This window comes from Drosophila nasuta, chromosome 2R, assembly GCF_023558535.2.
Source record: "Drosophila nasuta strain 15112-1781.00 chromosome 2R, ASM2355853v1, whole genome shotgun sequence".
Classification (NCBI taxonomy): Eukaryota; Metazoa; Arthropoda; class Insecta; order Diptera; family Drosophilidae; genus Drosophila; species Drosophila nasuta.
The window spans coordinates 20,540,333-20,567,372 of NC_083456.1; the positions used below are offsets into that span (position 1 = coordinate 20,540,333).

At 38.5% G+C, this 27,040-nt stretch overlaps 8 protein-coding genes across 13 annotated transcripts; 3 read left to right on the plus strand and 5 right to left on the minus strand.

Moving 5' to 3' along the window:
- Positions 1 to 959: 959 nt before the first annotated feature.
- On the plus strand, positions 960 to 3,983 carry LOC132784866 (splicing factor 3A subunit 1). Of its 3 annotated transcripts, none has more exons than XM_060790748.1 (8): positions 960 to 1,013; positions 1,098 to 1,208; positions 1,296 to 1,460; positions 1,530 to 1,701; positions 1,757 to 3,249; positions 3,307 to 3,485; positions 3,549 to 3,719; positions 3,780 to 3,983. In XM_060790748.1, the coding sequence occupies exons 2-8, from the start codon at positions 1,100 to 1,102 to the stop codon at positions 3,879 to 3,881; spliced, it is 2,391 nt and encodes a 796-aa protein (XP_060646731.1). In that variant the 5' UTR covers positions 960 to 1,013; positions 1,098 to 1,099; the 3' UTR covers positions 3,882 to 3,983. The 3 variants fall into 3 exon arrangements, with proteins under 3 accessions (XP_060646731.1, XP_060646732.1, XP_060646730.1); XM_060790749.1 differs by having other exon boundaries at positions 991 to 1,013; positions 1,085 to 1,208; XM_060790747.1 differs by lacking the exon at positions 960 to 1,013 and having other exon boundaries at positions 1,042 to 1,208.
- An 87-nt stretch (positions 3,984 to 4,070) lies between these two features.
- LOC132784868 (xylulose kinase) lies at positions 4,071 to 7,502 on the minus strand. 2 transcript variants are annotated; one of them, XM_060790751.1, is made up of 6 exons: positions 7,231 to 7,502; positions 5,860 to 5,981; positions 4,975 to 5,802; positions 4,697 to 4,918; positions 4,443 to 4,632; positions 4,071 to 4,384 (listed from the first exon to the last, which is right to left on the minus strand). In XM_060790751.1, exons 1-6 carry the CDS (start codon positions 7,291 to 7,293, stop codon positions 4,160 to 4,162), a joined length of 1,650 nt encoding a protein of 549 aa, XP_060646734.1. In that variant the 5' UTR covers positions 7,294 to 7,502; the 3' UTR covers positions 4,071 to 4,159. The 2 variants fall into 2 exon arrangements, with proteins under 2 accessions (XP_060646734.1, XP_060646733.1); XM_060790750.1 differs by lacking the exon at positions 7,231 to 7,502 and adding an exon at positions 6,050 to 6,337.
- A 558-nt stretch (positions 7,503 to 8,060) lies between these two features.
- LOC132785561 (ER membrane protein complex subunit 2) lies at positions 8,061 to 9,689 on the plus strand. The gene is made up of 4 exons (XM_060791712.1): positions 8,061 to 8,176; positions 8,357 to 8,765; positions 8,831 to 8,987; positions 9,051 to 9,689. Exons 1-4 carry the CDS (start codon positions 8,143 to 8,145, stop codon positions 9,330 to 9,332), a joined length of 882 nt encoding a protein of 293 aa, XP_060647695.1. The 5' UTR covers positions 8,061 to 8,142; the 3' UTR covers positions 9,333 to 9,689.
- Positions 9,690 to 9,931: 242 nt separating this feature from the next.
- On the minus strand, positions 9,932 to 11,668 carry LOC132785560 (uncharacterized). Its single transcript, XM_060791710.1, has 3 exons — positions 11,459 to 11,668; positions 10,943 to 11,392; positions 9,932 to 10,887 (listed from the first exon to the last, which is right to left on the minus strand). Exons 1-3 carry the CDS (start codon positions 11,506 to 11,508, stop codon positions 10,452 to 10,454), a joined length of 936 nt encoding a protein of 311 aa, XP_060647693.1. The 5' UTR covers positions 11,509 to 11,668; the 3' UTR covers positions 9,932 to 10,451.
- A 1,706-nt stretch (positions 11,669 to 13,374) lies between these two features.
- On the plus strand, positions 13,375 to 17,732 carry LOC132786214 (uncharacterized). Of its 3 annotated transcripts, XM_060792678.1 has the most exons (4): positions 13,375 to 13,653; positions 14,748 to 15,033; positions 16,796 to 16,834; positions 17,162 to 17,732. In XM_060792678.1, exons 3-4 carry the CDS (start codon positions 16,822 to 16,824, stop codon positions 17,431 to 17,433), a joined length of 285 nt encoding a protein of 94 aa, XP_060648661.1. In that variant the 5' UTR covers positions 13,375 to 13,653; positions 14,748 to 15,033; positions 16,796 to 16,821; the 3' UTR covers positions 17,434 to 17,732. The 3 variants fall into 3 exon arrangements, with proteins under 3 accessions (XP_060648661.1, XP_060648660.1, XP_060648662.1); XM_060792677.1 differs by lacking the exon at positions 14,748 to 15,033 and having other exon boundaries at positions 13,376 to 13,653; XM_060792679.1 differs by lacking the exons at positions 13,375 to 13,653; positions 14,748 to 15,033 and adding an exon at positions 14,147 to 14,169.
- Positions 17,733 to 18,763: 1,031 nt separating this feature from the next.
- LOC132786716 (uncharacterized) lies at positions 18,764 to 21,255 on the minus strand. The gene is made up of 3 exons (XM_060793335.1): positions 20,658 to 21,255; positions 20,094 to 20,605; positions 18,764 to 20,037 (listed from the first exon to the last, which is right to left on the minus strand). Exons 1-3 carry the CDS (start codon positions 20,799 to 20,801, stop codon positions 19,083 to 19,085), a joined length of 1,611 nt encoding a protein of 536 aa, XP_060649318.1. The 5' UTR covers positions 20,802 to 21,255; the 3' UTR covers positions 18,764 to 19,082.
- Positions 21,256 to 21,820: 565 nt separating this feature from the next.
- On the minus strand, positions 21,821 to 23,664 carry LOC132785849 (uncharacterized). Its single transcript, XM_060792139.1, has 3 exons — positions 23,490 to 23,664; positions 22,926 to 23,437; positions 21,821 to 22,874 (listed from the first exon to the last, which is right to left on the minus strand). Exons 1-3 carry the CDS (start codon positions 23,631 to 23,633, stop codon positions 21,920 to 21,922), a joined length of 1,611 nt encoding a protein of 536 aa, XP_060648122.1. The 5' UTR covers positions 23,634 to 23,664; the 3' UTR covers positions 21,821 to 21,919.
- A 233-nt stretch (positions 23,665 to 23,897) lies between these two features.
- On the minus strand, positions 23,898 to 26,329 carry LOC132787127 (uncharacterized). Its single transcript, XM_060794028.1, has 2 exons — positions 25,332 to 26,329; positions 23,898 to 25,267 (listed from the first exon to the last, which is right to left on the minus strand). The coding sequence occupies exons 1-2, from the start codon at positions 25,997 to 25,999 to the stop codon at positions 24,307 to 24,309; spliced, it is 1,629 nt and encodes a 542-aa protein (XP_060650011.1). The 5' UTR covers positions 26,000 to 26,329; the 3' UTR covers positions 23,898 to 24,306.
- Positions 26,330 to 27,040: the final 711 nt, after the last annotated feature.

A 27,040-nucleotide genomic window follows, 5' to 3' on the forward strand; every position in this document is an offset into this window, starting at 1 on the left:
AAATCCCAAAAGATGGGAAAAAATTATAATCAGCTTAAATTCAGAAAAATCAATATTCATATGATTATAATGCCACAATACATATATATTCCTTATTTTGTCCCACTATGAAATTTGTAATACAACATATATTTTAAAGAGTATTTAAATGTCAAAGCGGAAAAAGGGAATCTGGTCTTAATACGCACATGATGTTTTTCTTTGTTGTGGGAGTATAAAAGTATTTATGTCCATAAGCGTTTGTATATAAACAGTTCGTCATCTACTTTCGTATGTACATACATACGTGTGTGTATTACGTGCTTGGACAAAGGCAAACGTACATACATACATATACGAGCCAAATTAGCATCACAAGCTGCTCTTTGTAAGCAGAACAGGGATACTCCATAGGTGGGAAATATATATTCTGTTCCAAACTTAGGCTGACATCACTGACTCCAAAAATACGAATTTTTACAAACAAGTACGATTCTTTTAAAACATTTCATATACAAGGCAATATTGACGCATACCTGTAAATTAAATCAATCCAAAAAGGCTTTATTCTGGACTATAAAATTGGGTTTATATGTTAAATAAAAGTTTATATTTTAACTGAAAAAGGTACTCGTTTTTGTATTTTGGTCTTATAACATTTATTTTATCAAAAAATCAATATTTTTTGATTGTTTATATGTGTATTTTTAAGAGCTTGATGAGCTCTGTTTGAAATTATTTGAATTATTTAATTTTAATGAAAACTTGGAATGTTTTTGTATTTTTATACAACAATAAACAAAGGTCTTAAGCTGAAAGGTCGTTATTATTTATAATATTAATTCATAAGTTTATCCTAATTGGTAACATTTACAGCTCCTTTAACACTATTTTCAAATTTTCTGTTATCGACTAATGTTAATGATAATGCCAATGTTAAGGGGCTGTGCAGAAAAGTACTAAAACGGGGTGTTTTGCAAATGTAGCAGAGCGGTCACACTGTGTCTGCGTTTTGCCGAATTATCGTGTTTTTGGTGTGTACAGCAACTTTTAATATTAATAAAATACAATTAATACGTGTTAAAAGTTGAATATAATCGTAAAGAAATTCCCAATAGCAATGCCCTCACTAGATGCAGATGTCTCCAACGAGCAATTCAATAATGAGCAATCCAAACCAATGTCTGGTCCAATCGTGGGCATTATTTACCCGCCCCCGGAAGTTAGAAGTATCCTTTTTTAAAAGAAAAAAATCATAATATATATTTATACACAGCGTAAGGTTTGCCATATTACTCAATTTTATAACTAACTAGATATTGTCGACAAAACCGCTAGTTTTGTGGCCCGTAATGGACCCGAGTTTGAAGCTCGCATCCGGCAAAACGAATTAGGAAACCCAAAGTTTAACTTTTTAAATGGAGGTGATCCCTATCACGCATACTATAGACACAAGGTCAATGAGTTTCGGGAAGGCAATGGCAAGTATTTAATTTGTGTGAAGCATTAACAAATTCAACTACAGTTGATTAACTTTGTATTCCACATAGATGCTGGCTTAACGGCAGTCGCGGGTCTTAAGCAACTGGCTGTGAGCAGTGCAGCTCAGCAGCGGCAGCAGGAGATATTAAAGCAGGTGGTCGAGCAGCAGTTTGTGCCCAAAGAGCCTCCAGCGGAGTTTGAATTCATTGCCGATCCGCCCTCAATTGCAGCTATGGATTTGTAAGTGAATCTCTTAGCTTTATTGCAATAGTTACTTCGATTTTGCTTTTTGCAGGGATATTGTAAAGTTAACCGCTCAATTTGTGGCCCGAAATGGTCGACAATTTCTTACCAATTTGATGAGTCGCGAACAAAGGAATTTCCAATTTGATTTTCTGAGGCCGCAGCATTCGCTGTTTCAATACTTTACGAAACTGCTGGAACAGTACACCAAAGTGCTGATACCGCCAAAGGATTTGCTGACCAAGCTACGTTTCGAAAGCTCTCCGGGCCGTGCCAGTCAGGTTAAAGTGCTTGAACAGGTCAAATACCGCGCCAATTGGCAACGGCATCAGGAGGCCCAACGCCGCCGGGAAGAGGAGAAAATAGAACGTGAACGTGTTGCCTATGCACAGATTGATTGGCATGACTTTGTCGTTGTGGAAACGGTGGATTATCAACCGTTTGAGAGCGGCAACTTTCCGCCACCAACCAATCCTGATGAAGTTGGCGCTCGTGTGCTCATGGAGGAGCGTCTATTGGAGGAGGAAGGTGACATTGAAATGCAAATTGAATCCGACGATGAGGATGACACGCCATTGGCCAGTCACCTGGACAGTGGCGTCAAGTTGTCACAAATGGAGAATCGTGTGGGCATCCAGATGAAGAATGCCACCGCTTATGGACAACCGGCGAATGCCAAGCGTGACAACACACAGGTACAAGATATGGACGAAGCATCCAGTGATGAGGATACACCAACCACAAAGATGCAGCCATCTGTGGCACCCATGTTGCCGCCAACGCATGATAAGGTCGTGGTCAAGAAATACGATCCCAAGGCAACGCAGCCCAAGCCAGCGCCAGTGGCAACTGACGAATATCTTATATCGCCAATTACTGGAGAGAAGATTCCAGCTTCCAAGGTATCGGAGCATATGCGCATTGGTTTGCTCGATCCACGCTGGGTGGAGCAGCGTGACAAGCACACGGTTGAAAAGATCAATCAGGACAATGTATTTGCTGCTGGCACTGCTATCGAGGCAAGTTTGAAGCAGTTGGCCGAGCGACGTACAGATATCTTTGGTGTGGGCGATGAAGAAACTGTTATTGGCAAGAAACTGGGCGAGGAAGAGACCAAAAAGGATGATCGTGTCACCTGGGATGGTCATACATCCAGTGTGGAGGCAGCAACGCGTGCAGCTCGTGCCAATATTACGCTCGAAGATCAAATCCATCAAATACACAAGGTCAAGGGTCTGCTTCACGACGAGGAGAAAGAGAAAATTGGACCCAAGCCAGTGGGTAACAAGGCAACTCTATCGGCGCCACCGCAGCCATCCTCTTCGAAGAATCAGCACAGCAATCATCCGCACAGCCAGCCACAGCATCACCAAGGTGGTGGTGGAGGTGGCGGTCATCACCATCCGCCACCCCATCATCATCATCAGTCGCATCCACCGCCATCATCGATGCATCAACATCAACAGCATCAGCAGCAGCCGCCGCCACACAACATGCCACCTGCTGGCAATCCGGTGATGATGATGCAGCGACCTCCCATGATGCGTAAGTTGAGCATTCTTTAATTATTTCAATGCATTATTGATTTTGTTTTTTATTTAGCTACACCTTATGGTGGAGGTCCTGGTGGCTACATGAATATGCCATCTGGTGGTGGTCCACCGCAGATTTCACCGGCGCCGCCAGTCGAGATTATGCCCATGGAAGATGAGCCGCCCACTAAGAAGATACGTTCCGAAGATAATCTCATACCCGAGGCAGAATTTATTTCCTTGCACAAGGTCAGGTTTATTAATAGAATACACCATGAAAGTGCTTTAAATAACGCTTTAAACTATTTACAGAGTCCTGTAACTATTCAAGTGCAAGTGCCGAACACGGACAAATCGGAATGGAAGCTGAATGGTCAAATGATTGCCGTCACGTTGGCGCTAACTGATCCCATTGCCAACCTCAAGGCAAAGCTACAGGACGAAACGGGCATGCCACCCGCCAAGCAAAAGATATTCTACGAGGTAAATCAGTTCGTTAATGCCTTAAACGTTTTAATGCAGAATTTTAATTTATTTTTTCAGGGCATGTTCTTTAAAGACAACAATACCATGGCATTCTATAATTTGCTCAGCGGCACCACCGTCCATCTCCAAGTCAAGGAGCGTGGTGGTCGCAAGAAGTAAAAGTAGTATCAATAACGTAACATTAGCATTTCATTTGTAAATGTTTATTTTTTTGTGAATGCTTTTGCAATCGTAATAAAAAAATTGTCAATCACAGCATAATTTTTTGTTTGTTAATTGCACTTTCAGAGTTATACATTAATAATCAGTGTATAAAAATATATGAGTGTGGAATGTATGTGTTTGTGGTGTCTGGAATCGCATGATAGTCGATACTAGTTAGTAGTAGTGTGGAATGCTAAATTTTCGTTTAAATATTACGGAGGGTTGTTACGATATTATTGGCTCTCTAAGATTGAAGCCATGTCCCGATATCGCTGCAGCATAGGCACATATATGGACTCACTGTCCTTGTTTGGTTCGCAGACAAGTTTTAGGAGGTTTGGCGTAAGACTTAGAATATAGTCGCGATAGCTTTTAATATCTTTCGTGTCATTAGCATTAATATAGCAGGCATACGCAGCGCGATAAGCAGCTCCCACGAGTGCAGCCTCACTCTCAGTCTGAAAGAAATACACATTTACTAATTATAGCGAGACACAGAAAAACCAAACAATTCACCTGTTGATAAACGGGTGCATTGAAGACGTCAGCAATGACTTGCAGTATAGATTTGTTGACCGACGCACCGCCTGTGGCAAGAATTTTGGATTCGCTGCCAAAAAGAAAGCCCATATCCTCGGCAATGGCGCGATGATGCAGCATCTGTCCCTCAATTAGCGCACGTATTTCGATTTGAGGCGAGCTGAATCTATAAAATTCAAATATGCACAAAATTAGTAAACATTACATTTTGATTATTTATATGCACTTACTTGAGTACACCCTTTTTGGCATCTGCGGAATTGATGTCAATGTCTTTGTTCCAGCGCAGCGTTCCTTTTGCCTTCGGTATAATTTCCATTTCATCGAAGTGAATTGCCATGTTGCCAAAATTGCCACGAGGTGTCGACTCCAGCAACTCATTAAACTTCTCCCAATTGCCGTTAGTCTCCGATTTGTTCATCGCTTCGCGCACCAAAGAACCATTTCTAAAACTAAATGGCAAATTTATCAGTTATTGCCACAATTAATAGGATTATTTAACACCTACCATAACAGACCCATATATTGCTGTATTTCGGTTGGATGACACAGCACATGGCCCTGCTCCAAATTTGGTGGCTCTATCAGACTCATCATTAGTGTATCGCTGGTGCCGAGGGAGACACTGAGCCAATTCTGATCGACAATCATACCGGCCAGCGCCGATGGATTATCTCCAGTACAGGCGACAACTTGACAATTTTCAGAGAAGCAAAAACGTTGCACAAAATAGTCGGACACCTTGCCAAGAATTGTGAAGCCACTGACTGGTTCGCACAGGCGTTCCTCTAGGTCAGGAGCACAGGCATTGAGGCAAGCCTTGGACCAGGTCTTTTTGCGTATATCCAACAGATTCATGCCTGATCCATCGGCATAATCAATTGGCGCCACTTTGCCCAGAAATAGCGAAGCTAAGAAACTGCTAACCAAAGAGATTCGTTTGGCATCCTCATAAGCATGCGTGCGTTGTTGATAGATCTTTCGTATTTGTGGTCCCGTGAAGCGTTCATAGCATTTCGAGCCTGTCAGCTCAACCATTTTGGACATGCCACCAATGGCCGTTTCCATTTCCAAACACTGCTTGGATGTGGATGCATCCATCCAGATGGGAGTGCGATTCACCACAAAAGCCGAATCATCAACTTGTGCATGCAGAAACTTATTGGAATCGAGATTTTGTAGAGCCGCAATGCCGTGTTTTGACCAGTAAACAGAACCGTGTTGTTGTGCAGAGCCAGAGATGGCAACCACTGTGCCCAAATCAACTTCCTGCATTACCAAGCGATCCAAGACGATGTCCATTGCCTTGACCCACATGACGGGCTGCACAAAGAACCTGGAGAGCATTCAGAAATTAGGATACAATGAGTGTATAATTATGTGGAAAACTTACTCGAATTTATTGGGACCTGCATTGGCGCCTCCTGTGGTACGGAACTCGGGCAAATCACTGTCGAACTTTACTTCTGCCGAAGCAACCACACTTAGATCCGAGCCCAATAGAATAGCTTTAAGCTGAAAAGATTGTTGATTATATGGGGAATAGAATATTTCATTCTTTAAGATAACCTCGCTGGCCTTACCTTTTGAGTACTCAAGTCAAAGCCTAAATAGTTCTGTTCTACGTTAGTTTCTGGCACAAACTTACTATTGCACATACAATATTGCCGTTCTGTAGTTAAGTTGGCTTTGAAAAGCACCTTATTAAGTACTTTTCGACTAAAAGGTATCATTATGAATTTAAATCGAAATTCTGACAAACATTAATTTCGAGGAAATTATAAATTTAAAAAGAAATTAAGCCATGCAAAACATACTTTAGAGTCAATCAACTTAATGATAATTGCTTGTTTAAAATTTATGTAAAGAATCCTAACGAAATTGAGGAAACTAAGAGCTACAGTTTTCCCAAACTTTAAACGTAAAGTCAAAGGCAAAGCTAGCTTCAAGCATTTGTTATGAGAACATTTTAAATCTTAGAACAACTGAAGCAATGAAAATCGTAAAAGTTAATTGACTGACTCTTTTAATGCTCACGAAATGGGAGAAATAAAGGGGAAAAGTATTCCGAAGTCAAAAGCTGAGTTCATTTTAATTGCCAGGAGAATTTGCGGAAAATGTCATTTTAATTTGACAAACGGGCAAAATGTCCTTGGGCGTGTCATGGGACGTTGTCAGTGCGGCAGTCCTTAAGAGACAGACACACCTTAAAAGTAACGATCAAACATCAGCAACCACAGTTAAACGGACAACCGCCTAAAGGGCGATTGAGAGTCAATGTTTACGTCACGGCTTACTCTATACACACACAAACACGGATACACATACATACACGAAGATTTGCAGATGTGTGTACTTCATTATTGACATGTGTTTATGATTCTTGAGTTTGCTACAGCTACAAGTGGGTGTCGAATAAAACCGATCAAACAAACTGGCTATAAAGTTATGGCACGACTTGGCTAAAATTGAATTGTAGCACCATGAGTAAACACATACATATTAATGAACAAATACATGAAAATAATTAGGTTCGAGGCTATGGCCCGAAATTGATAAGCAAAGTGTTGCCTTTGAGATTAGAATTTCGCATTTAACCTTTTCCAATAACATTGCGAACTTTTCAATGAGAACGACTCATCTGCATAGATATGTGCCGCGTAAGCAACTAAAGCGGAACTGGAGGCGCTCATGGCAAATCACTATAGCTACTTCTAGTTTAATTAATAATTATATGCATATTTACTCGTAGTAGTTTAGTTACCTTTTGCGTGCTCAAGTCAAAGCCGAGGAATGTTTGTTGTGAGCCCTGCTCCTGTTGAGGCATGTTTGTTTACGTTGTGCTCTTTGTTTTGTTTCTGCTCCGTGTTGGAAAGTCTTGACCAATTGGCGTCTTCTATGCAAGAAATAGCTTCTTTGTAATAATCCCAAGCGTAGCATCCACTTTCGAGCCCGTTGGTTTTGATAATAAACTACCAACGATGCTTTCAGAGCGACAACCGCCCCAGTCAGTGTAATCTCTGTTGGCGTCGAAAGCGTAGGCATTCATTCATCAAGTATGCGATATTCATAAATATCGATGACGTTATCGATTTATTTATAGCATCGATTTTTTATGGTAAATTATTTTTTTTGTAGGCACATAATAAACATTTATTTTTGAATTATTATTATAATTATCCTTTGTACATGAATTCAGTCTTCCTTAAACTTTTTTTTTATTTATAAAACACGCTTATTTAACTGCATTTGAATAAATATACCAAAATAAAGAAACCCCTAGCAACCACAGCTGGTTTCACTTGTTTAGAGATAACATACAAACTACAGCAGTTCCTTTAAAATGGCGCGTAATTTTAAATAGTCTGTTAATATCGCATTTTTTTAATTATTATAATTGCATAATGAGGGAAAAATTTATTATATTTTTTTATTGGTTTTCTTAAAAAAATTTAATTTTCTGCAGCATTTTGCTTAACAGCTTTTTTTCAACTTTATGCTAAAAATGATTAAAAGCACGCACAGAACCAGGGTTGTACTGCACAACAGCTGTTTCCCAGGGCAGCTAAACAGCTATTGCTCTCTGACAGTTCATTCAGTTTACTAGTGTGTGTGTGAAGGAAAATAAGACTTCAAATTGCAAATTCATATTTTTTTTTAAATACTTTAAATAAGAATGTCGTTAAACTACGAAGAAATGAGTTGGTCAGGTAAATATCAAAATAGAGCATTGACACTTCCATTGAACAGTTGTTTTAATTGAATAATAATAAATGCCCCACTTAGTTGCGGCAAACTGATGTGTACTTACACAGACACACATGCACACATATGCAGCTAGTTAACCAATAGAGTTTAATGATGAGATTTACATTTAATTTGTTTTCCAGATGTGCGGGATCAGTTCAGGAAATGGCGCGAGGAGTCTGGACGACACAGCGATGAGGTGGTTCAGTTGTGGGTGGCAGTACTGGAGGACAAAGTCCAAAAGACCGGTAATGAACGGCATTTGATACTAGAGCAAGTCATTGTGGCTGCCTTGGACACTGCACGCTTCGACATTGCCACAAAGTGCACAAAGCAACTGAACGAAGAGTTTCCCGGCAGCCTACGTGTGATGAAGTTCAAGGCAATGCGATTGGAGGCACTCGAACAGTACGATTCAGCCATCGAAGTGCTGGATGCCATCATTGAGAAGGATGAGACAAATGCAGCGCCACGCAAACGAAAGATTGCTATAATGAAGGCGCGAGGATTGCGCTTGGATGCCATCAAAGAACTGAATGCCTATTTGAAAAAGTAATGTCATCGCCCCTTCATTTTGCTGGTTGAGATCTGTACTAATTGTAAACATTCCTTTACAGATTTATGTCGGACCAGGAGGCGTGGCAGGAACTGTGCAACTTGTACATGGGCGAGGGTGAATATGGCAAGGCAGCATTCTGCATGGAGGAAGTGCTGCTACACAATCCCCACAGTCATCTGATACATCAACGTCTGGCCGAGATCCGTTACACTATGGTAAAGTGGCATTTATATTTTGTCAATTAAAAGTAATTTAAATCATTTCCGTTGCTTTTGCAGGGTGGCTTGGAAAACATTGAAATCGCTCGCACTTATTACTCGCAGGCCATCAAACTCAATCCACACAATTTACGTGCACTCTATGGTCTCTTTTTGTGCTGCAGTTATTTGGCCAACTCAAAGGCAGTGAGTTCGAAGCGCAAGGAGTCTCAGAAGCTCGCTCAATGGGCCTTGGAGCAGGCTTCGATTCATACTGCCAACCACACAACGATCAAGAACAATGAGAAATTAATAGCATCGCTGGATTCTGCTTTCGGTGGTTTGGAGATCAAGTCGAATTGACCCATAACTAACGATGATGTTGTTAGCATAGGTGCAATACCCGACAAAACGTAAACAATTCCAAATATGCTTAAAATACCATCTACAAATAGTCTTACTATATGTTTCAAGAACACGAATGCAACGTGAGCTGATCAGCCAAATTCGTGTATATTATATTCATCTTATAGTTTTGTTATGGTGTTTGTCCCCAGCCTCGATCAATCTTACAAAGCAAGAGTGCATTAATAAGTCTAGCTAAAATCCTAAATACAATATATACAACTCATTTAATGCACTTTGCGCCCGATCTTATAAATGATGTATCAAACAATTGGCCAATTTTGTGTATTAGCATTAATAAAGAGCTGAATTCAATATATCGATTATTAATTACTTTTTGTGGATTTTTGCTTAATTGAAATTTATTTCATATTGTGTTTAATCTTTAATCTTTGGCATTTGACGTAGCATTTCGCATATTTCTGGTCAAATATAAGCTGTTTAAATATGGCAAAATTAATTATAGATCTGGCACATGTGTTGATTATATCAACCAGAATTGAACAAACAAACTTTGTACGAGATTTATAGCTAATATTTGAAATAAAACAAACAAGTTCGATTTTTGGATTTAGAACACAATTGATTGGGTATTTTGAATAGTTAGCGTATAAGAACTTAAATCAATTTTACTTATTGGCAAATTTAAGGAGTATAATATAGATAGTCAAGAAAACTCCAGGTGTTTGCTTACTGTCATATGTTACTTATTTTTTAAGCTCTAATAGATACCGTACTGTTTGCTATTGTGTATTATTATTGTAAATGGGGTTAGTGGAATCTTCTCGCAGTCCACATTGAATTGAATTTGTAATCATCATTGTTTTGTTCGCATACACACATGTACACATACAGATTGTACATATTTACAATGAACATATGAGAGTCTCTCTGTAGGTGTAATCGAGTGCAATGGACTGGACAACAGCTAGGGCATCGCAAAGGCCTGAAGTGATAAGGCCTCATCATTGCTTGGACTAAAAATAAAACATCAGCAGCCCAATGCAACAATCTTTGTGTTGTGTGGTGTGTTTCAACTCAATGGAAAGTTCTTGAGTTTGAGATACGCTCGAATCTTTAGTTGGTGGACGAACCATTGCCATTGCGAGTGTGCAACTTCTTTGCCGGCTTCACTCGAAAGAATTCCTTAAAGCTGAGCGTGGGCGATGCACCTTTGCTGCCTCTGTGTGGCTTCTCCGAGGTGCTCGTGGACTCTTGTCCGTGTCCAGCCATGGACGCACATGAGGATGAGGCGGCAGTTCGACGTCCATTTTCCATGGTGTGATCTTGCTCGCCGTAACCATAACGCGGTACACCGTCCAGATACTTGAGATTTGGCAGCACTTGGAGTATATAGTCGCGAGCATAGGTTTCAGCTGTGGCGGGTCCGTGATTTTTGAATACGGTTTGAATACCCGGATTGCCCATGCAGGAAAGCTGCTCCAGTGCCGGACAGCGTCGCTCTATGCGATGTATCCAATCGGTGATGTTGCAAATATCACAATTGTTTATCCTACAGTTGAAGTTTATTGAAAACCAATTCAGACACCACTTCAATGATAACTTACCACAATATTTTGAGGTTGGGCAGGTAGGGAAGTGTGTTCACATCTAAATTACCATTGCGATCCAAGATGAGCGTATGCAGATCCTCAAAGAAAGAAAGAAACTTGAGGTTCTGAAAATTGTTGTGACTCAAGTCAAGGAACTTGGTCTGTGCTGCAAACTTGTCCGCCAATCGTCTTGGAATTGTACATAGATTCTCATAGGCCAACGAGATGCGATTGTCATCCTCCAGCACAATGTCGGTGAAGGCATCTTCGCTGGTCGCACAGCTGCTGTTGGATATGAATCCACTCAGTGAATACGGATTGGGTGAGATCATCTTGTCCTCCACAGTCGGCGTAGTGAAGTACACGTCGTTAAAGTCGCTATCGGGTTGCGGACACGGATAAAGCGATTCCAGTGACTGAATGTTGGCACACGTTTTCAGCACCTCTTGCAGACGACAGTTGTTGCTGTGAATACAACGATCTTTTAATGAAGAGTCAACGTTAACGCGCCAAATAAGTGAGATTAGATACCTAGAAAGGTCTTCCGAGTGTGATCGTCCAGATGTTGATGCTTCAGACATAACGGTTGCAAGTCATTATTCCAAAGAATGAATTGCTTATTACGCTGATGACTGTGGTGTGCTCCCAAATTCACTGCAAGCTGCCTGAGTTTAGGTCCACACGGAGAACACAATCCGAAGTCACTCCTCACCCAACGAGAAGAACAGAGCAAGTGACAACAGTCAAGATTTTGAGTCTTTAACACTCGGACAAATGTATTTGTACTATGTACTTATCTGTGTATGTGTATGTGTATGTGTGTGTGTGTGTGTGCAATCGCAGTAGTCGTCGCAAGGCGTGCACACAAATACATATCTATATTACATACTGAATACAAACAAAAAACAAGAACAACAATAGGAAGACCGTACCGCCTGGATGCCAGTGTTTTGTCTTTGTTTATACTCTACTTATACTACTATCTGTCACAGTGCTATAATACTATTTGACTAAACTGGATGCCCAGAGTCTCGCTTAATTTCAAACGAAAAGGGCAACCAACCGAGCTTGGCTATTTTTAGATGTCGTGGAAACATCGTTATAAAGGGAAGTATATCAACCTAGCATCGCGAATACCCTGTACTCACAAAACATCATTTTCTCCCAAGAAAAACATATAGCTTTAAACAAAGAATAGAAAATAGTTAGTAATATAAACTTTAATTTTGCAACTACAGATGTTATTAGCATAATCGATTAATTTTTTACATCAAACAAAAAGCAGAGTCGAAGTGTTATGAAAAATTTCACTAATTATACTTAAAATGGAGGTACATAAATAAATATTGTATTTTAAGAATAGTAGAAAAACTAAATTTGTGCATAAGTAGCAAATTTTAAATTTAAATTTTATCTTTTTTATATTTTCTGCCTTCACATACATTGTACGTGACTTTCCTCTTTTTTAAAACCGACTATCTGAAGAGAGTGCTTGACCTATGACATGTTACCAATAATCTTTAGAAGCGCTATAATTTCAAGTGTATGTACAAATTTGGAGTAGCGAAAACATAATAGTAAGAAGGTACATATATCATTATTATTATTTACATGTTAATTATTATACAAAATAATATAATAACTAAAAGAAGGGAGTGCTAGCAACTAAGGCCATCGACTAGAAAGAAGGTATAATTTTGGGTATTACGTACATATCTTCTACAGAGTGAAGTATTATTTATTAAAGGTACATAAATAAACATATTTTATGTGATTAGGAATTCGTATTTAAATTAGTTTTCGAATTAATTAGAGTATTAAATGATTCTTGAAGAAATCGTGAGCTGCAAAAGTTATTGAGGATAGTTAGTATTTATTTACTGACCAATAATAAAATATTATTAGGAAGCGTGCATACTCATTGTGTTTATTATTTATTTATATATAATAAATATAGATTTTCCATTTTTTTAATGATTCATTTCTGTTAATAAATAAATTCGTTATCAGCGCAATATTTGTTACTCTCTTATGATCGTATTAAAAGCAGCGCATATTGGGAAATAATTAATAAACAACAAAATCTACACTTTTCCAAATTTGTGTTGACATTGACGACGCTACCAAAGCGACCACTGTTCTAAGACATACCAGCACATACCTAAATATTAAGTGGATGTATGTATGTATGTGTGTGTTCTGCTAGATATCGAAAAAGTACTACATTTCTGCCTCTGTTACTCCGTCTACTACTGTATACTATACCATGGAGCCGAGCCTCCAAGCACACAGCCAGTTTTTTGGGTCTCTCGCTCTTTTCGCTCGCTCGCACGCTCGCAAACTCAAAACAACGCAACGCAACGCAAACGGTTAGCGCTGGGGCAGCAGCAGAGGCTACAGCAGCGGTGCGGCTGCTCTAGCCTATGGGGGTTCCTATAGATACTATCGAGCGAACCAGCGCCAGTCTGTGTCTATGCTTAGACCTCGATAGTTGGGCGCGTCGTCGTGTAGTTCGAGCTAACATCAACGCTCGCTCAATCTCGCTCACTCATTCACACTGAGACACACACACATATTTACGAAACCCAAGATCGACTTAAACAGTTCAGTTGCATTTCTGGTGTGCGCGACTGTGTGCGTGTGTGTGTGCATCAGCTGTTGACAAATTAATGAGCGCAGCTTTGGCCTCCGTCGCCGTCGCTGTCGTCGTCTTGCAATTCTAAACGGTAAAACACGTCAAGTCACACGTACTTTACATTCATTGTGCATGTTACATGTGTGTGTGTTTGTATGTATAAATAATCAGAAATATGCATTTTGTAACAATAACGAAAACAGAAAAACAATAACAAATAATATTGTGAGTGACAGTGATTAACATAATTTGATGGTCGCGCCACTTTTCTACGCACATTTGTATGTATGTTTGTATGTACATTTATATGTGCCACGTATGTACTGATGTATGTTATATGTATGTACATCAATTAGCTTAAAGAGTGATTTACACGCTTATCATTACTTGCTGGGTATGGCGCGTGTTTAGTTCCAGTGAGTTTTTACTGTTGATTTGTCAGCTTTTATTTTTTGCGCTTTTTTGAACTATTCCACCTTGGCATTTCGTCTACAGTGAAGCAAGCGTACAACGAATATGCGCCCACGTACGTACAATATGCAAAGATATTCGCGTGTCTGTGTGTGCTTAAGAGTTAAAGCTTGGAATGTTCCACTTAATTGATACAGTGAGTGCTCGCTAACTAAAAATATTTAAATTTGAACGTTTGCAAAAATGTATGTTATATTCTTAACTTGGTTAGTGAACATCTTATGAAAAATGTATATAAAACTCTTTTATGTTTTTGAGAGAGTTTAACTGTCTTTGCGTGGCTTCACTGTAGTGGTACGTTGTGTTGTGGGAACTTGGCGAATGACGCGAAATCAGCTGATAAAAAAACGAAGAGGGTGGACTGAGCGAGTTCATTGATTAAAATAAAAGTCCAGCTGACGTTGCCGTTTTCTTTCTTTGTGAATCTTATCACACACAAACGGCAGCGACAGTGGCAAGCAGGCAACAACAATAGGAAAGAGCCAATTTAAAATAAGATTACACACGCACACACACACACATGTGTGTGAAATGTTATAGTATATTTTAAATGGAATGAACAAAAACAATGGCGATAGCTCGGCTTCAATATGATATGATTGATTTACTCGCATATATTTGTTATATGAACAAAATTTACACACATACATACATATGTATTTATGATCATATGTTCGTATTCTCATATGTACATTTTAAATGCAATTGTTTAAGAGCTGTGGACGACAGTTGGCTCAAAGTCCGAAGACATTTCGCTGGGCTCGTGGACAAAATTCGTTAGCTGAGTGAGACACTCACTCATATGATACGAGTGTGATTCGTTGGCTACTCATCGGCCAAAGTTTCTCGTGCCGAGTTGTGCTCCAAACAGCAACAACAATAACACTTTGCAAAAACCGGCATTGCGCAGTGCTAAAAAACAACACAACAAAAAAACCAAAAACTCGCAACAAAAATTTAGAGCTGAAGGCCTGTTAATTGCTTAAGTATTTGAAAACAGGTAAAAAAAATGCAATCTTCAGTTTTAATAAAAAATACTTTATATGCAAAGCACTAAATCTATTTTAGACCTACGCACGTCTTTAATAAACAATTGCTTGTCTTAGTCATGGGTTATCTCCATTTCACAATTAGGGAAAATGTGGTCATTTTTATTGACTTAGATACGAGTGCTTTTATTTTCAGGCTACTTGATGAGCCGCAGGTATACATTTCGACTTTATACGTACATACATATATACATATGCTGACATCAACTAAACAAAGCAAAATAAACAAATATACTCGTACTTTCGACTAAAGATTAACGCCACGTTTAGTTTATTTAACATTCCTCGAACGGAGTGTGTTCGCTAAACATATCGTACTATAATTAAGTATACCCTTTTTAAATATATTCTGTGACACTGTGACCCATCCACTTGATAGTGTGTGTGCACACACATTACAGTGAAATATGCAAAGAGGTTTCGCTTCCACAATTGTGTGCTCGTCTTACGTCATTCACATTCATTGAGTCTTTTTTGGCTAATGCAGCATCCGCATCTGTTTCAATGAGTTGTTCTCTAACTTTTTATGCACACAAATATCCATATGTGTATACTATAATATTACCATTAACCATTTTTATGGACTAAAAATCAATTCAAGAACATCTGTGAGTGAAGCGATTTGCTGAATACGCGTGCCTTTAGATTCCTTAAACAAAAACAAAATCAAATGCAAATTACTTTCATTATTTATTGCCTTTTACAATTCTGCTTATCTTGAAATGGAAAATACATTAGTTTAAATTTAAATGAATATTTATGGTACTCAAGGAACAATGAATAATATATAATATTTGTGTATACAATGTCACAAGTCAGTGTGAATTATAATTTATTATATAGAGTTGCTAAGTGTTTCTTTTACGGCATTATGGTATTCTATAATTAGACTCCATTTTACGATATAGTATGCGAAAATTGTTGTTCGTTAACCACTCAAAGTGTAGATTAATCTGATTGATGACTGCGTATGAGTTATATAAAATTACTCATACGTCAAATTGTGCATTGAATATTAGAATATAATATTGCTGAATAGTTCAAAGCGAGGTTTTACAGCACGTCGCAAAGAAATTTGCTACACACCTGTCGATATTCCACGGTTGCTTAGACCTTGACTGAAACATCCACCATTCCTAATGTTCGACCAAAAATCAATGCTGAAATATAGAAATAGGAAAATGTAGGGAGAAAAGGTTGTCTGGTCACGTGAAATGAAATTCATTGTGGTTGCAGTGGAAAGCAGACACGACGATTGATAGGTTAAACAAAGAGTCAGGTGATGTTGTCAATGCCGACAATTGATTGAATACTCGGTCTGTTCTGGCCTCTTTACATACAATATGAATATGTAGAGACTTTCTTTGTAGTATATCAGCAATTAAATAAAAATAGGTATTACGCGACACCAACTGGAATATTGCAAAATGGGGCAAGTTATCGCCTTCGATTGGAGATTCGATTTCGTATATACATTGATCATTAACACGTTTGTCATGTATTTTTGTGTCTAATTAACTACTGGTCGAGAATGTTAATTAGATAGTCGAAGCTCGAGTAGAACGTGTGAGAAGTTGAGGCGTCAGCTTTAATTTCCATGGGCACAAATGCAATGAAGGTCAACGCACCGAACACTTGTTGAATTACAATTACAAGTTGTTTGTTTACATGCCTACTGATTATATTAATCGATTGCATTTATTTTCGTTTCAGATTGTTGTCAATTCAATAGTAGCGCAATGACTGGATCAGGTAAATATACAGTATAGAATATAATAATGTGTTCTACTTATTTATTTGATTTGAATTCTATGGAAAGTGGTAGCTTATATGTATTTAAATTATTTAAATGTATATATGTATTTATTTTTATTGGAGAAGGATGTACTTCTCCACCTTTTCTATTTATAAGAACTTCATTTGCTTGGAAGAAACATTTTAGAATTTTAAGGTACAGCCAAAAAGTATGCAACACAAATTTGCCTATAATTTTCTTGCTTGATTCTATGAAGTAAATGTATTTTTAAATTTTGTAATAAATATGATTTTTAATATATGTATTTTTTTGTTTGTTTGCAGTTCACGATCCGAAATGGAGCTTGGAGAGGCGAGAATCTTCTGGACATTTGGTCTGGCGCAAGGAGTCGCCATCGTCAAAGGTTCGTTTTCGATTTGACGTTGAAGTGCTGGAATTCGAAAAGCATCCCAACGAAGAGCTTGATCACACAGACGATCACTTCTCGATTACAAACCTATCAACCACAGTTGCTCTCTGTGCCACATGCGTAGCCGTTGTGGCAGCATCCGTATTCCTGCCCTGGTACCTTATGGAGAAGGTCGGTTCGCTGTGAAAGCAATATCATGCAGATTGTGCATAGTACATAGTAGTAGAACTTACGTCAATTGAAGGTATTAAGTAGGCTTATGTATATAGAGACAAGCATGCGATAGTTATATGTAAGTACTAAATACGATGTGTAAATTTTAATGTAAATACGAGTAGTGCATATTATAACATATACCATATTTTGTGATAGACCTATGTAAGTCTAAGGCTTTTTAATGCAGATGCATACTGACTGTTTGTAAGCAAATGATTTAATCGATGATCACAAAGATATTTAAGTGAATAAACAGACAACTTGCCTAATTTGATTTAGATTTATTCTTCTTGACTTTGCAGCCTTTATTTAGCAAGTAATTAAACCCTTCACAAGAGGAATATAAGACTAAGCAGACTTGCATTAGTCTATCTTATACGGCGTATAAGATTCAAATGATTAAAGAGTGTGACTGCAAAAGCTTACAGGACACAAAACGGTCAGTTTGTTTCCATCGAAGGAGCAGTGCAGAAGTCGTGCGTCAAATCTGCGCTTTTATACGAAATTTCGGTGTAAAAACATGTTAATTGTAGTGCGAATTACAATTAATGAGCTAAATATTAATTCCTTCGATCGCTCGTTCGATAAATCAATGTTTTCTTTGGTTTTTTTTGTCCTGTGTGCATTGTGTGATACATAACCTCAAGTGAGTGCATTTCCAAACCCCAGCTCGCATGCGCATGTATTTGCCTTTGATCGTTCGAGTTAAATGGCCAGTTCTATTGAAAAGTGTGATTTATTATTGTTCTTGCTAATTTACGGTTAAATAATTGTCTTATTTATGAAAAAAGTTAAAAAACCCGCGTGTAGCGCTATTTTTCGCAAGTGCCGTTATTTTCAATGCTTCTTCAATCTCTCTTCATTTCGCTAGCGCAGATTCAACGGTGCGAGGGAAAGAGACAAAGATAATCAAAGAGTAATAAAGCTGTAAGTGACAAACACCAATTAATATTATGTTGCTTACTTACTCCTGAATGAGTTATGAAATGCTGTATTAAATTAAACAATGTGAAATGTCAATAGTATTTTAACGGACAGGTATTGGAGGTGGAATTATCAGCTTATCTTGATTTATTGATGATATCATCATATATTTTGTTGATATAGTAATCTGTATTTTGATTTTGACGTGTATTTTTTTCAACTTACCGTTTTTTATCAATAAAAGAGTCAATAGCATTTTGAACACAACAGAAAGCTAATTGTTTGGTGCCAGTGACCAATTGCTGGATGATATAGTAAAATCAAGCAGTTCAGTAGGTGCAAGCAGTTTGAAATAGGCATTATTAAGATGATCAATATTTAGCTTTATTTATTATTTTATATTCTTACAGTAATTAACTAAATAACAATTTTAATTCGAAAACTGCTTCTTGTTAAATGAGAAATTAAAAAATATTCATATGTGAGGAGAATGAATATTGAAGATTTTTGCAAGTAGTGCAATCAAGCAGTTGGCAAGAAGTTCTTTGACGCGTTAGTTCTACTAATGGCCGCTGCAAGTAAGCGGCGTAACTTAGCATGTACACTATTAAGGTGAGTTTATATTGTAAATATTGCCCCTCGTTTGGTGTACTATTAGTTTCTGTGGCAATTTGTTATGTGTGTTACTTAACATCTTAGTTTCTATCCTTAATATCAAGGAAATAGGCCTTTGTGCCTAGTCGATTTGTTTTGCCATTGGCACTGCGCACCAACTCATCCACAATGACAGCACCACCGTTCAATTGCTTGTACTTGGCATCTGTGTGGCGTTGTACAAAATCCACCACATCCTGAGCGTGTATTTGGGAGCCAGGCTTCTTTACCACAGCAGCTGCCGCCTCGTCTCCGTTGAATTGATTCCAGACACCAAACACACAAACATCGGCTACGTCGGGCATTTGGGAAATAATTTGTTCGATCTCGTTGGGGTAATACATGATGTTCTGGTACTTGAGCATATCCTTCTTGCGTTCAATAACATAGAGGTAACCATCGTCGTCCACATATCCCAAGTCGCCACTGTGAAACCATCCCTCAGAATCTTTAATTTTCATTGACTCCTCTGGATTGCCATAATATCCTGACCAATGTTGACCATTGTTTACACAAATCTCTCCCACCTCATTCGGACCGAGTGTCTCGTTCTGCTCGTTGAGAATCTTTAGCTTAAAGCCTTCCACTACGTGACCTGCTGAGTTAGGTTTCTGATCGAAATTGTTATTCATGCAAACCATAGTTCCTAATTCCGTAAAACCATATGCCATGTTCATGCAGTCAGTTTGTAGGCGACTTCTAATAGAATTTTGTGATTCAATAGAAGTCCGACCACCTCCATACATATAGCATCGAATACTCTGCAAATTGGCTTCATCAAATTCCTTACAATTGGCTATCATTGCAATCTGAGAGGGCGGCTGAAGTAACCAGGTGATCTGATATTTTTCAATGGCCCGCAACAGACGTGCAGGATCAAAGGGATTGTCAGCAATAACTCTCGTTGTGCTGTATACTCCTGAAGTAACTGTTGTCAAGAGTCCAGTGACCCAGTCCAAGGTACTGTGAGTGTACTGAACATCATCAGTGGTCAAACTGTAGAGCATAAAGTTAGTACCACTTTGGAAAATTACGAGATTGATTCAACTTACGGGTTATAGTTAAAAATCTTGTGACTGTTGTTAATAGTCACTGCTTTTGGTGTTCCCGTCGTACCCGAAGAACAAAGTATGGCTAGGGTCTGATTAATGCCTTGTTCCAAGCGAGCTGGCTTGAAGTCATCTTCGACTGTTGTGGCCAGAACTTCGTCGATGCTTATAGAGTCTTTGTGATGATTTCTCATTGTTACAATCATCACATTCTGATGTGCCGTAGCTGCCTTTACTTTTTGGTAATCATCACCATCACAGAATATCAGACGTGGTTTTGTGATATCAAAAAGTTTCCCAATTGTTGATTCCTCGTAACTTATGTTAAGCGAATGGAAGGCAATACCATTGAAAAAGCAACCGTAAGCTACGGCAAACATATGCGTTGTATTTCTCGCTATAACTCCCACAATATCCGTCTGAACCATGCCCATTTTCCTCATAAAACTGGCCACTCGCATTGAGTTCAACAAAAGTTCCTGACGCGTTAAAATTGTATTTTCGGTATCTGAAATCTGTTGGGGAATTAATTGTTAAATTCAATCTCCATACTTGTTAATCACTTACCTGAGCTATGAGTTTGGGATGACGTTTCATCTCGCGAAAAATAATTTCGCCGATAGATTGGTCCTTTGAGAAATATGTACGTTCAGGCTTGCCATACCAAATCCTTTCCTCTGAATTGTAGTAATTTTCTTGCTTGAAGCCCATTCTGAATGCGACAAGTTGCGAGTTATTTCATCAAATGATTACACGCAATCGATTCAAGGCGTCTTTTATACCCGCAGCGTAACAAAGTTAAACATCTGAGATAACGAAAAACTCTCCGTCTTGACTTGCAAAAAAAAACTTGTTTATACTCGCATATGTAATATATACATTCAACTAATTGGGAGCAGAGAGCGCTATCTACTAGCTTCCAATTCTAGCTGAGTACATTGTGAGTCGCCATTATTTAAAAGTGTTTGGAGGGGTCAATAGAGACACACGTGAATGGCAATTGAGTTGATTGCATAATATGCTTATATATCATTATAAATGCATATTGAATGGATGGAAAGCTATAATATAATTGACTTTATTAACTGGTCATTCAGTACTGCTGGTTGGTTTAGTTGTACCCACCAGACCTGCATCAACAATTCTGTGTGTTTCAAACTAAACTATTCAGTAATTGTTATCAGCAACCACCCAAGTTCCTCTCTCTTTTCAGCATGATAATGAAGTATGACATTCTGCGCTAACAACAGCTTTTATCAATTATTAATTTGTTTATATAATGAAAATAATTGTCATGATTAGATTTGTATTATTAAAAGCAAAACAAAAAATCTAATAAATACAGAAGTAGGCGTGTATAGCCAAAACTGACCAAAACAATAAATTAAATATATTTTCAATTTTTTTTTTTTAAATATAATTTCATATTGATGTATACCAGTAAAAAGTACCCAAAAGATGAAACAGTTAATCAAAATATACTTTTTGTGGTGGGGAATACCTTTTTCTGGCCTTTACATAAATTTTTACGGCAGGCACCTTCTACCCCCTTATTAAATTTAAATAATAAAAACCGCAAATAATTCAATTTGTAAAATTTATATTTTGATTGAAGATGATTTTAAAAATAGAAAAAATTATTTTTAAAATTCTATTAAATCAAGAAGCTAAGATCAGTATGTGATCTTGACTGATGATATTTTTCTATTTATTTACATATTGTACATTTATTTCAATATAGTACATATAAGAAAAAGCCACAACAAAAAAAGAAAGAAATTAACTAAATAATCAGTGTCAACTGTCATCAAAATCGGCTTCTTATCTTCTTAGTTTCTATCTTTAATATCGAGAAAATAGGCCTTTGTGCCTACACGATTTGTTTTACCATTGGCACTGTGCACCAACTCATCCATAATGATAGCGCCGCCATTTAATTGCTTATATATCACATCGGTGTGACTTTGCACAAAGTCCACCACATCCTGAGCCTGTATTTGTGAGCCAGGTTTCTTTACCACAGCAGCTGCCGCCTCATCCCCGTTGAATTGATTCCAGATACCAAAGACACAAACTTCGGCCACATCGGGCATTTGGGAAATAATTTGTTCGATCTCGGTGGGGTAATACATAATGTTGTGGTACTTGAGCATATCCTTCTTGCGTTCAATAATATAAAGGTAACCATCGTCGTCCATATAGCCTAAATCGCCACTGTGAAACCATCCCTCAGAATCTTTAATTTTTATTGACTCCTCTGGATTGCCATAATATCCTGACCAATGTTGACCATTGTTTACACAAATCTCTCCCACTTCATTCGGACCAAGTGTCTCGTTCTGTTCATTGAGAATCTTTATCTTCATGCCATCTACTACGCGACCTGCCGAGTTGGGTTTCTTATCGAAATTCTGATTTATGGCAGCCATAATTCCCACTTCCGTCATACCATATACCATTGTCATGCAGTCGGTTTGTAAGCGACTTCTAATAGAATTTTGTGCTTCAATGGAAGTCCGACTACCTCCGTACATATAGCATCGGATACTCTGCAAATTGGCATCATCAAATTCCTTACAATTGGCTATCATTGCCAAATGAGGGGGCGGCTGAAGTAACCAGGTGATCTTATATTTTTCAATCATACGCAACATACGTGCAGGATCAAACAGATTATCGGTAATAACTCTCAATGTGCTGTAAACTCCTGAGGTGACAGTTGTCAAGAGTCCAGTGACCCAGTCCAGGCTACTGGGGGTGTACTGAACATCATCAATGGTCAAACTGTAGATCAAAAAATTAGATTTTTTTTGGGATTTATGAAACTTAACTTACGGGCAGTAGCTGAAAATCTTGTGACTATTGTTAATTGTCACTGCTTTTGGTGTTCCCGTCGTACCTGAAGAACAGAGTATGGCTAGGGTCTGATTAATGCCTTGTTCCAAGCGAGCTGGCTTGAATTCATCTTCGATAGTTGTGGCCAGCACTTCGTCGATGCTTATAGAGTCTTTGTGATGATTTCTCATTGTTACAATTATCACATTTTGATGTACCGTAGCTGCTTTAACTTTCTCATAATCATCGCCATCGCAGAATATCACACGTGGTTTCGTAATATCATAGAGTTTCTTAATCGTCGACTCATCGTAGTTAATGTTAAGCGAATGAAAGGCAATTCCATTGAAGAAGCAACCGTAAGCTACGGCAAATATATGCGTTGTATTTCTCGCTATTATTCCCACAATATCCGTCTGAACCATACCCATTTTCCTCATAAAACTGCCCACTCGCATTGAGTTCAACAAAAGTTCCTGACGCGTTAAAATTGTATTTTCGGTATCTGAAATCTTTTGGGGAATTAATTGTTAAATTCAATCTCCATACTGTTTAATCACTTACTTGAGCTATAAGTTTGGGATGACGTTTCATTTCGCGAAAAATAATTTCGCCGATAGATTGGTCCTTTGAGAAATATGTACGTTCAGGCTTGCCATACCAAATCCTTTCCTCTGAGTTGTAGTAATTTTCTTGCTTGAAGCCCATTCTGAATGCGACAAGTTGCGAGTTATTTCATCAAATGCTAGTACGTAATCGGTGCAACAGGTCTTTTATATCCCCCGCGTTATGTAGTTAAGCATCTTAGATAACGATAAACGTCTTGACTTCCAAAAATTTTGTTGAGGTACATACAGTTGCAAAATTAAGAATAGCATCACTTATGATTATTATATTCTTTAATCTGCAGGTGGCATAATGAAATTTCCCGTAGGCTTTGAAGATCACATGATTTCTTGTCTCATGATGTAGAAGATGGTTAAATGTCTAAGTCATTTTTATTATATCTTGCCTTGACTTATAATCGTTACAAACTGTGCAAAAGTTCCATGCTTATCATGTAGAGTAATTTACCTTGACTTATGATCATTACAAACTGTGCAAAATTTCCATGGTTATCTTGCAGAATAATTGCTGAGTTGAAATTCTGGTCATTAAAAGTTGTAATGCTATTATCATATCTCACTTTAGCGATAGAGATATGTTAGTTCAACGAACTTTCAGTTGCATAGCAATAAAGTAAGAGCTTAAGTGATATGAAGTAATGTATTCGAATAGATTACTAAACACTAGCTAAACACATTAACAACAGGTTATCTATCTACTACTAATAAACAGTTAAATATTTTAATCAATAAAAATTGTAGGGAAGCCCTCTGAATCAGTTGTGTTCAACTGACTTTAGATAGGCTGCTTTTACGGCATGTCGATTAACTTTGCCGTTGGCACTTTTGGCCAAAACAGGCACGATCTGGACGCCGCCATGCAGGTGCTTATAGTTGACACTGATCTTTTGGGCCACAAAGTCTTGCACGTTGCGCGCATTCACTTGACATCCTGCTTTAGCGACCACTGAAGCAGCAGCAGCATCGCCTTCGATCTCATTCCAAATACCAAAAACACAAACTTCCGCCACTTGTGGCATCTGGGCAATCACTTCCTCGATCTCATGTGGATAGTACATCATGCCCACAAACTTGAGCATATCCTTTTTGCGCTCTACAATATGCAGATAGTTATCCTCATCGAAGTAGCCCAAATCACCAGTGTGGAACCAACCCTCAGTGTCCCTCATTTCGCTAGTTGCCACTGCATTCCCAAAGTAGCCACTCCAGTGTTGTCCATGCTCGCAGTAGAGTTCGCCTACCGCATTGGGACCCATCGATTCCCCCGTCTCGCTTACCACACGCATGCGAACGTTTGGCATAAGGCGACCTACCGACGATGGCTTTGTGTGAGTGCTGTAATTGCAGGACACACATGTGCCCAGCTCCGTCATGCCATAGGCATTCCGTAGAATACCGTCGCCTCGCAGATACGAGCGCATCTTCTCGAGAGTCGCCACAAGCGTGTGACCGCCAGCAAAGAGCAGGTGTCGTAGACTGCGCAATTGCTTGGCATTCACATCGGGATTATTCGCCAGCATGGCGATATGTGAGGCAGCCACTATAGCCCAGCTAATGCTGTGTTGTTCACACATAGTTAAGAAATGCGCTGGACTGAATGGCTCCTTTGAAATCAGCCGCAAAGTGCCGAAGACACCCGCCGTAATGAGACTGATGAGACCCGTCAACCAATCCAACGTACTTGGTGCATACTGCACGTCATTCAAGCTGAGATAGCTGTAGAAAAACAAAAGAGATTTAGTTTGTTTATCTTTCGGAATTTAGTGCTATGTTGCGCTACCTGTGAGCTTCAAATATCTTGCGACTATTCGAAAGAGTAACAGCTTTTGGCGTTCCCGTTGTGCCCGAAGAACAGAGTATAGCCAAAGTGCGATCTATGCCTCGCTCAAAGCTCTCCGGTTTGTAGTCCTCTGGCAATGTTGTTTTGAACACCTCCAAGATGCTTTTTACTCCTGCAATACTGCCATCAATTGTCAACAGCTTTGCGCCCAATACCTTGGCCACATTTCTCATCTTATCATAGTCCTGGGCATCGCAGCAAAGGAGTTGCGGCTTAGTTATATCAAAAAGCATGCAGATGGTCCGCTCGTCCAAATTGGGATTGACGGCATGAAAAGTGGTGCCGTTGAACATGCAACCGTATCCTAGAGCAGCCAGATGGGTTGTATTCCTTGCCAGGATACCCACAATATGTGTCTCCTTGCTGAATCCTTGTTGTCGCAGATACACGCTTACCTTGGCCGCATTCACGAGCATCTGGGAGCGGGTCAAACGCGTATTTTCACTGTGAGAAATCTGAAAGATACGCTGAGGCTCACTTTGCAGCTGCCTGAATATAATCTGACCAATAGTCAGATCATCGTTGTAATAGCTTTGCTCCTTGGCACCGGACCAGATCTTAAGCCTGGCATCGTAACTCGTGGTGGGATTTCCATTTAGATCTAGCATTGTGCTGCAACTGTTGCATCTCGTTGCCGGTCGAGCTCTATTTAAAGGTCAGCGAAATTACTTCCCGTTGTTCTTGACGTAACTGCAACTCATAAATGACAATGGAAGCGAAATAGGTATAAAAGCGCTGCATGAGACACGCGATCGAGCCCCCCGATTATCGGAACGATCAAGCGGCACACCAAAAATTAGCCGGCAATTTGTTAGGTTAAAGTGTTTGCGGTATAGCAAATCTCCCCTCCCCCATTTATAGTTGTTATCATGCATGATACAGCAGTTTAAGCTGTTTACTGTAGTGTGAAGAGAATCTTGGTAAACAAGTTTATCAAATTGATATGAATACTCATATACTACTGCTCGCACTACTGTTGACTAACTATAAATGGATTTCTAAAGCAGAGAGATAGAGAGAGAGAGAGAGAGAGAGAGAGAGAAAGAGAGATAGAGAGATCCCCTGCCGAGTTTAAGGTTGAAAAAAAACTCGTTTGATTACAAATTACATTTTAAATTTTTGGGTTTTTATTTAAACATGCCATGTTGTGTATTTTCTCATTTTTCTTTTCTTTATGTTTTTTTTTTTTATTATTTTCATTTATAAACATTTCACAAACATTTTTATTCTGGGGTTTTACACATTTGATTTTTGTTTCGTTTTATTTTAGTTTTTATTTTTCATTATATTTCGGGTGATGGCAATACAACAATTATCTCAACTATTTTGTATATTTATTTTACTAAATTTTCACTTATGCATTAAAATGTTTTTGTTGTTGTTTTATTTTTATTTTTATTTTTGTTTTTGAGTTGTTCTTAGTTGGCGTTCTCTTTTGGGTTGCTCTACAGCAAATTGTTCATTTTGTATACTATATGTTTGTTTTGGTGTGGTTACTCTTGTTTATTATTATTGTTACCTTTTTGTTTTGTTTAAACGCATGATCTTATTATTGTATTTTGTGTGATGATTCAATTTATTCTCTTCTAAATTTGTATTTATTTTGTTTGTTGTCGGATGTGATTGTGTATGTCGGTGTGTCCACTTAG

Coding starts and splice junctions, on each gene's coding strand:
- LOC132784866 (XM_060790748.1), top strand. CDS start 1,100: ATGCCCTCACTAGATGCAGATGTCTCCAACGAGCAATTCAATAATGAG. Junction 3,250..3,306: donor GCAGCGACCTCCCATGATGC/GTAAGTTGAGCA, acceptor TTTTTTATTTAG/CTACACCTTATGGTGGAGGT. Junction 3,486..3,548: donor AATTTATTTCCTTGCACAAG/GTCAGGTTTATT, acceptor AACTATTTACAG/AGTCCTGTAACTATTCAAGT.
- LOC132784868 (XM_060790750.1), bottom strand. CDS start 6,199: ATGATACCTTTTAGTCGAAAAGTACTTAATAAGGTGCTTTTCAAAGCC. Junction 5,982..6,049: donor TTGACTTGAGTACTCAAAAG/GTAAGGCCAGCG, acceptor CAATCTTTTCAG/CTTAAAGCTATTCTATTGGG. Junction 5,803..5,859: donor GCAGGTCCCAATAAATTCGA/GTAAGTTTTCCA, acceptor AATGCTCTCCAG/GTTCTTTGTGCAGCCCGTCA.
- LOC132785561 (XM_060791712.1), top strand. CDS start 8,143: ATGTCGTTAAACTACGAAGAAATGAGTTGGTCAG. Junction 8,766..8,830: donor CTGAATGCCTATTTGAAAAA/GTAATGTCATCG, acceptor ATTCCTTTACAG/ATTTATGTCGGACCAGGAGG. Junction 8,988..9,050: donor CCGAGATCCGTTACACTATG/GTAAAGTGGCAT, acceptor TTGCTTTTGCAG/GGTGGCTTGGAAAACATTGA.
- LOC132785560 (XM_060791710.1), bottom strand. CDS start 11,508: ATGTCTGAAGCATCAACATCTGGACGATCACACTCGGAAGACCTTTCT. Junction 11,393..11,458: donor CACTCGGAAGACCTTTCTAG/GTATCTAATCTC, acceptor TTGTATTCACAG/CAACAACTGTCGTCTGCAAG. Junction 10,888..10,942: donor CCCAACCTCAAAATATTGTG/GTAAGTTATCAT, acceptor CTTCAACTGTAG/GATAAACAATTGTGATATTT.
- LOC132786716 (XM_060793335.1), bottom strand. CDS start 20,801: ATGGGCTTCAAGCAAGAAAATTACTACAATTCAGAGGAAAGGATTTGG. Junction 20,606..20,657: donor ATCCCAAACTCATAGCTCAG/GTAAGTGATTAA, acceptor ATTCCCCAACAG/ATTTCAGATACCGAAAATAC. Junction 20,038..20,093: donor AAGATTTTTAACTATAACCC/GTAAGTTGAATC, acceptor TATGCTCTACAG/TTTGACCACTGATGATGTTC.
- LOC132785849 (XM_060792139.1), bottom strand. CDS start 23,633: ATGGGCTTCAAGCAAGAAAATTACTACAACTCAGAGGAAAGGATTTGG. Junction 23,438..23,489: donor ATCCCAAACTTATAGCTCAA/GTAAGTGATTAA, acceptor ATTCCCCAAAAG/ATTTCAGATACCGAAAATAC. Junction 22,875..22,925: donor AAGATTTTCAGCTACTGCCC/GTAAGTTAAGTT, acceptor TTTGATCTACAG/TTTGACCATTGATGATGTTC.
- LOC132787127 (XM_060794028.1), bottom strand. CDS start 25,999: ATGCTAGATCTAAATGGAAATCCCACCACGAGTTACGATGCCAGGCTT. Junction 25,268..25,331: donor AAGATATTTGAAGCTCACAG/GTAGCGCAACAT, acceptor GTTTTTCTACAG/CTATCTCAGCTTGAATGACG.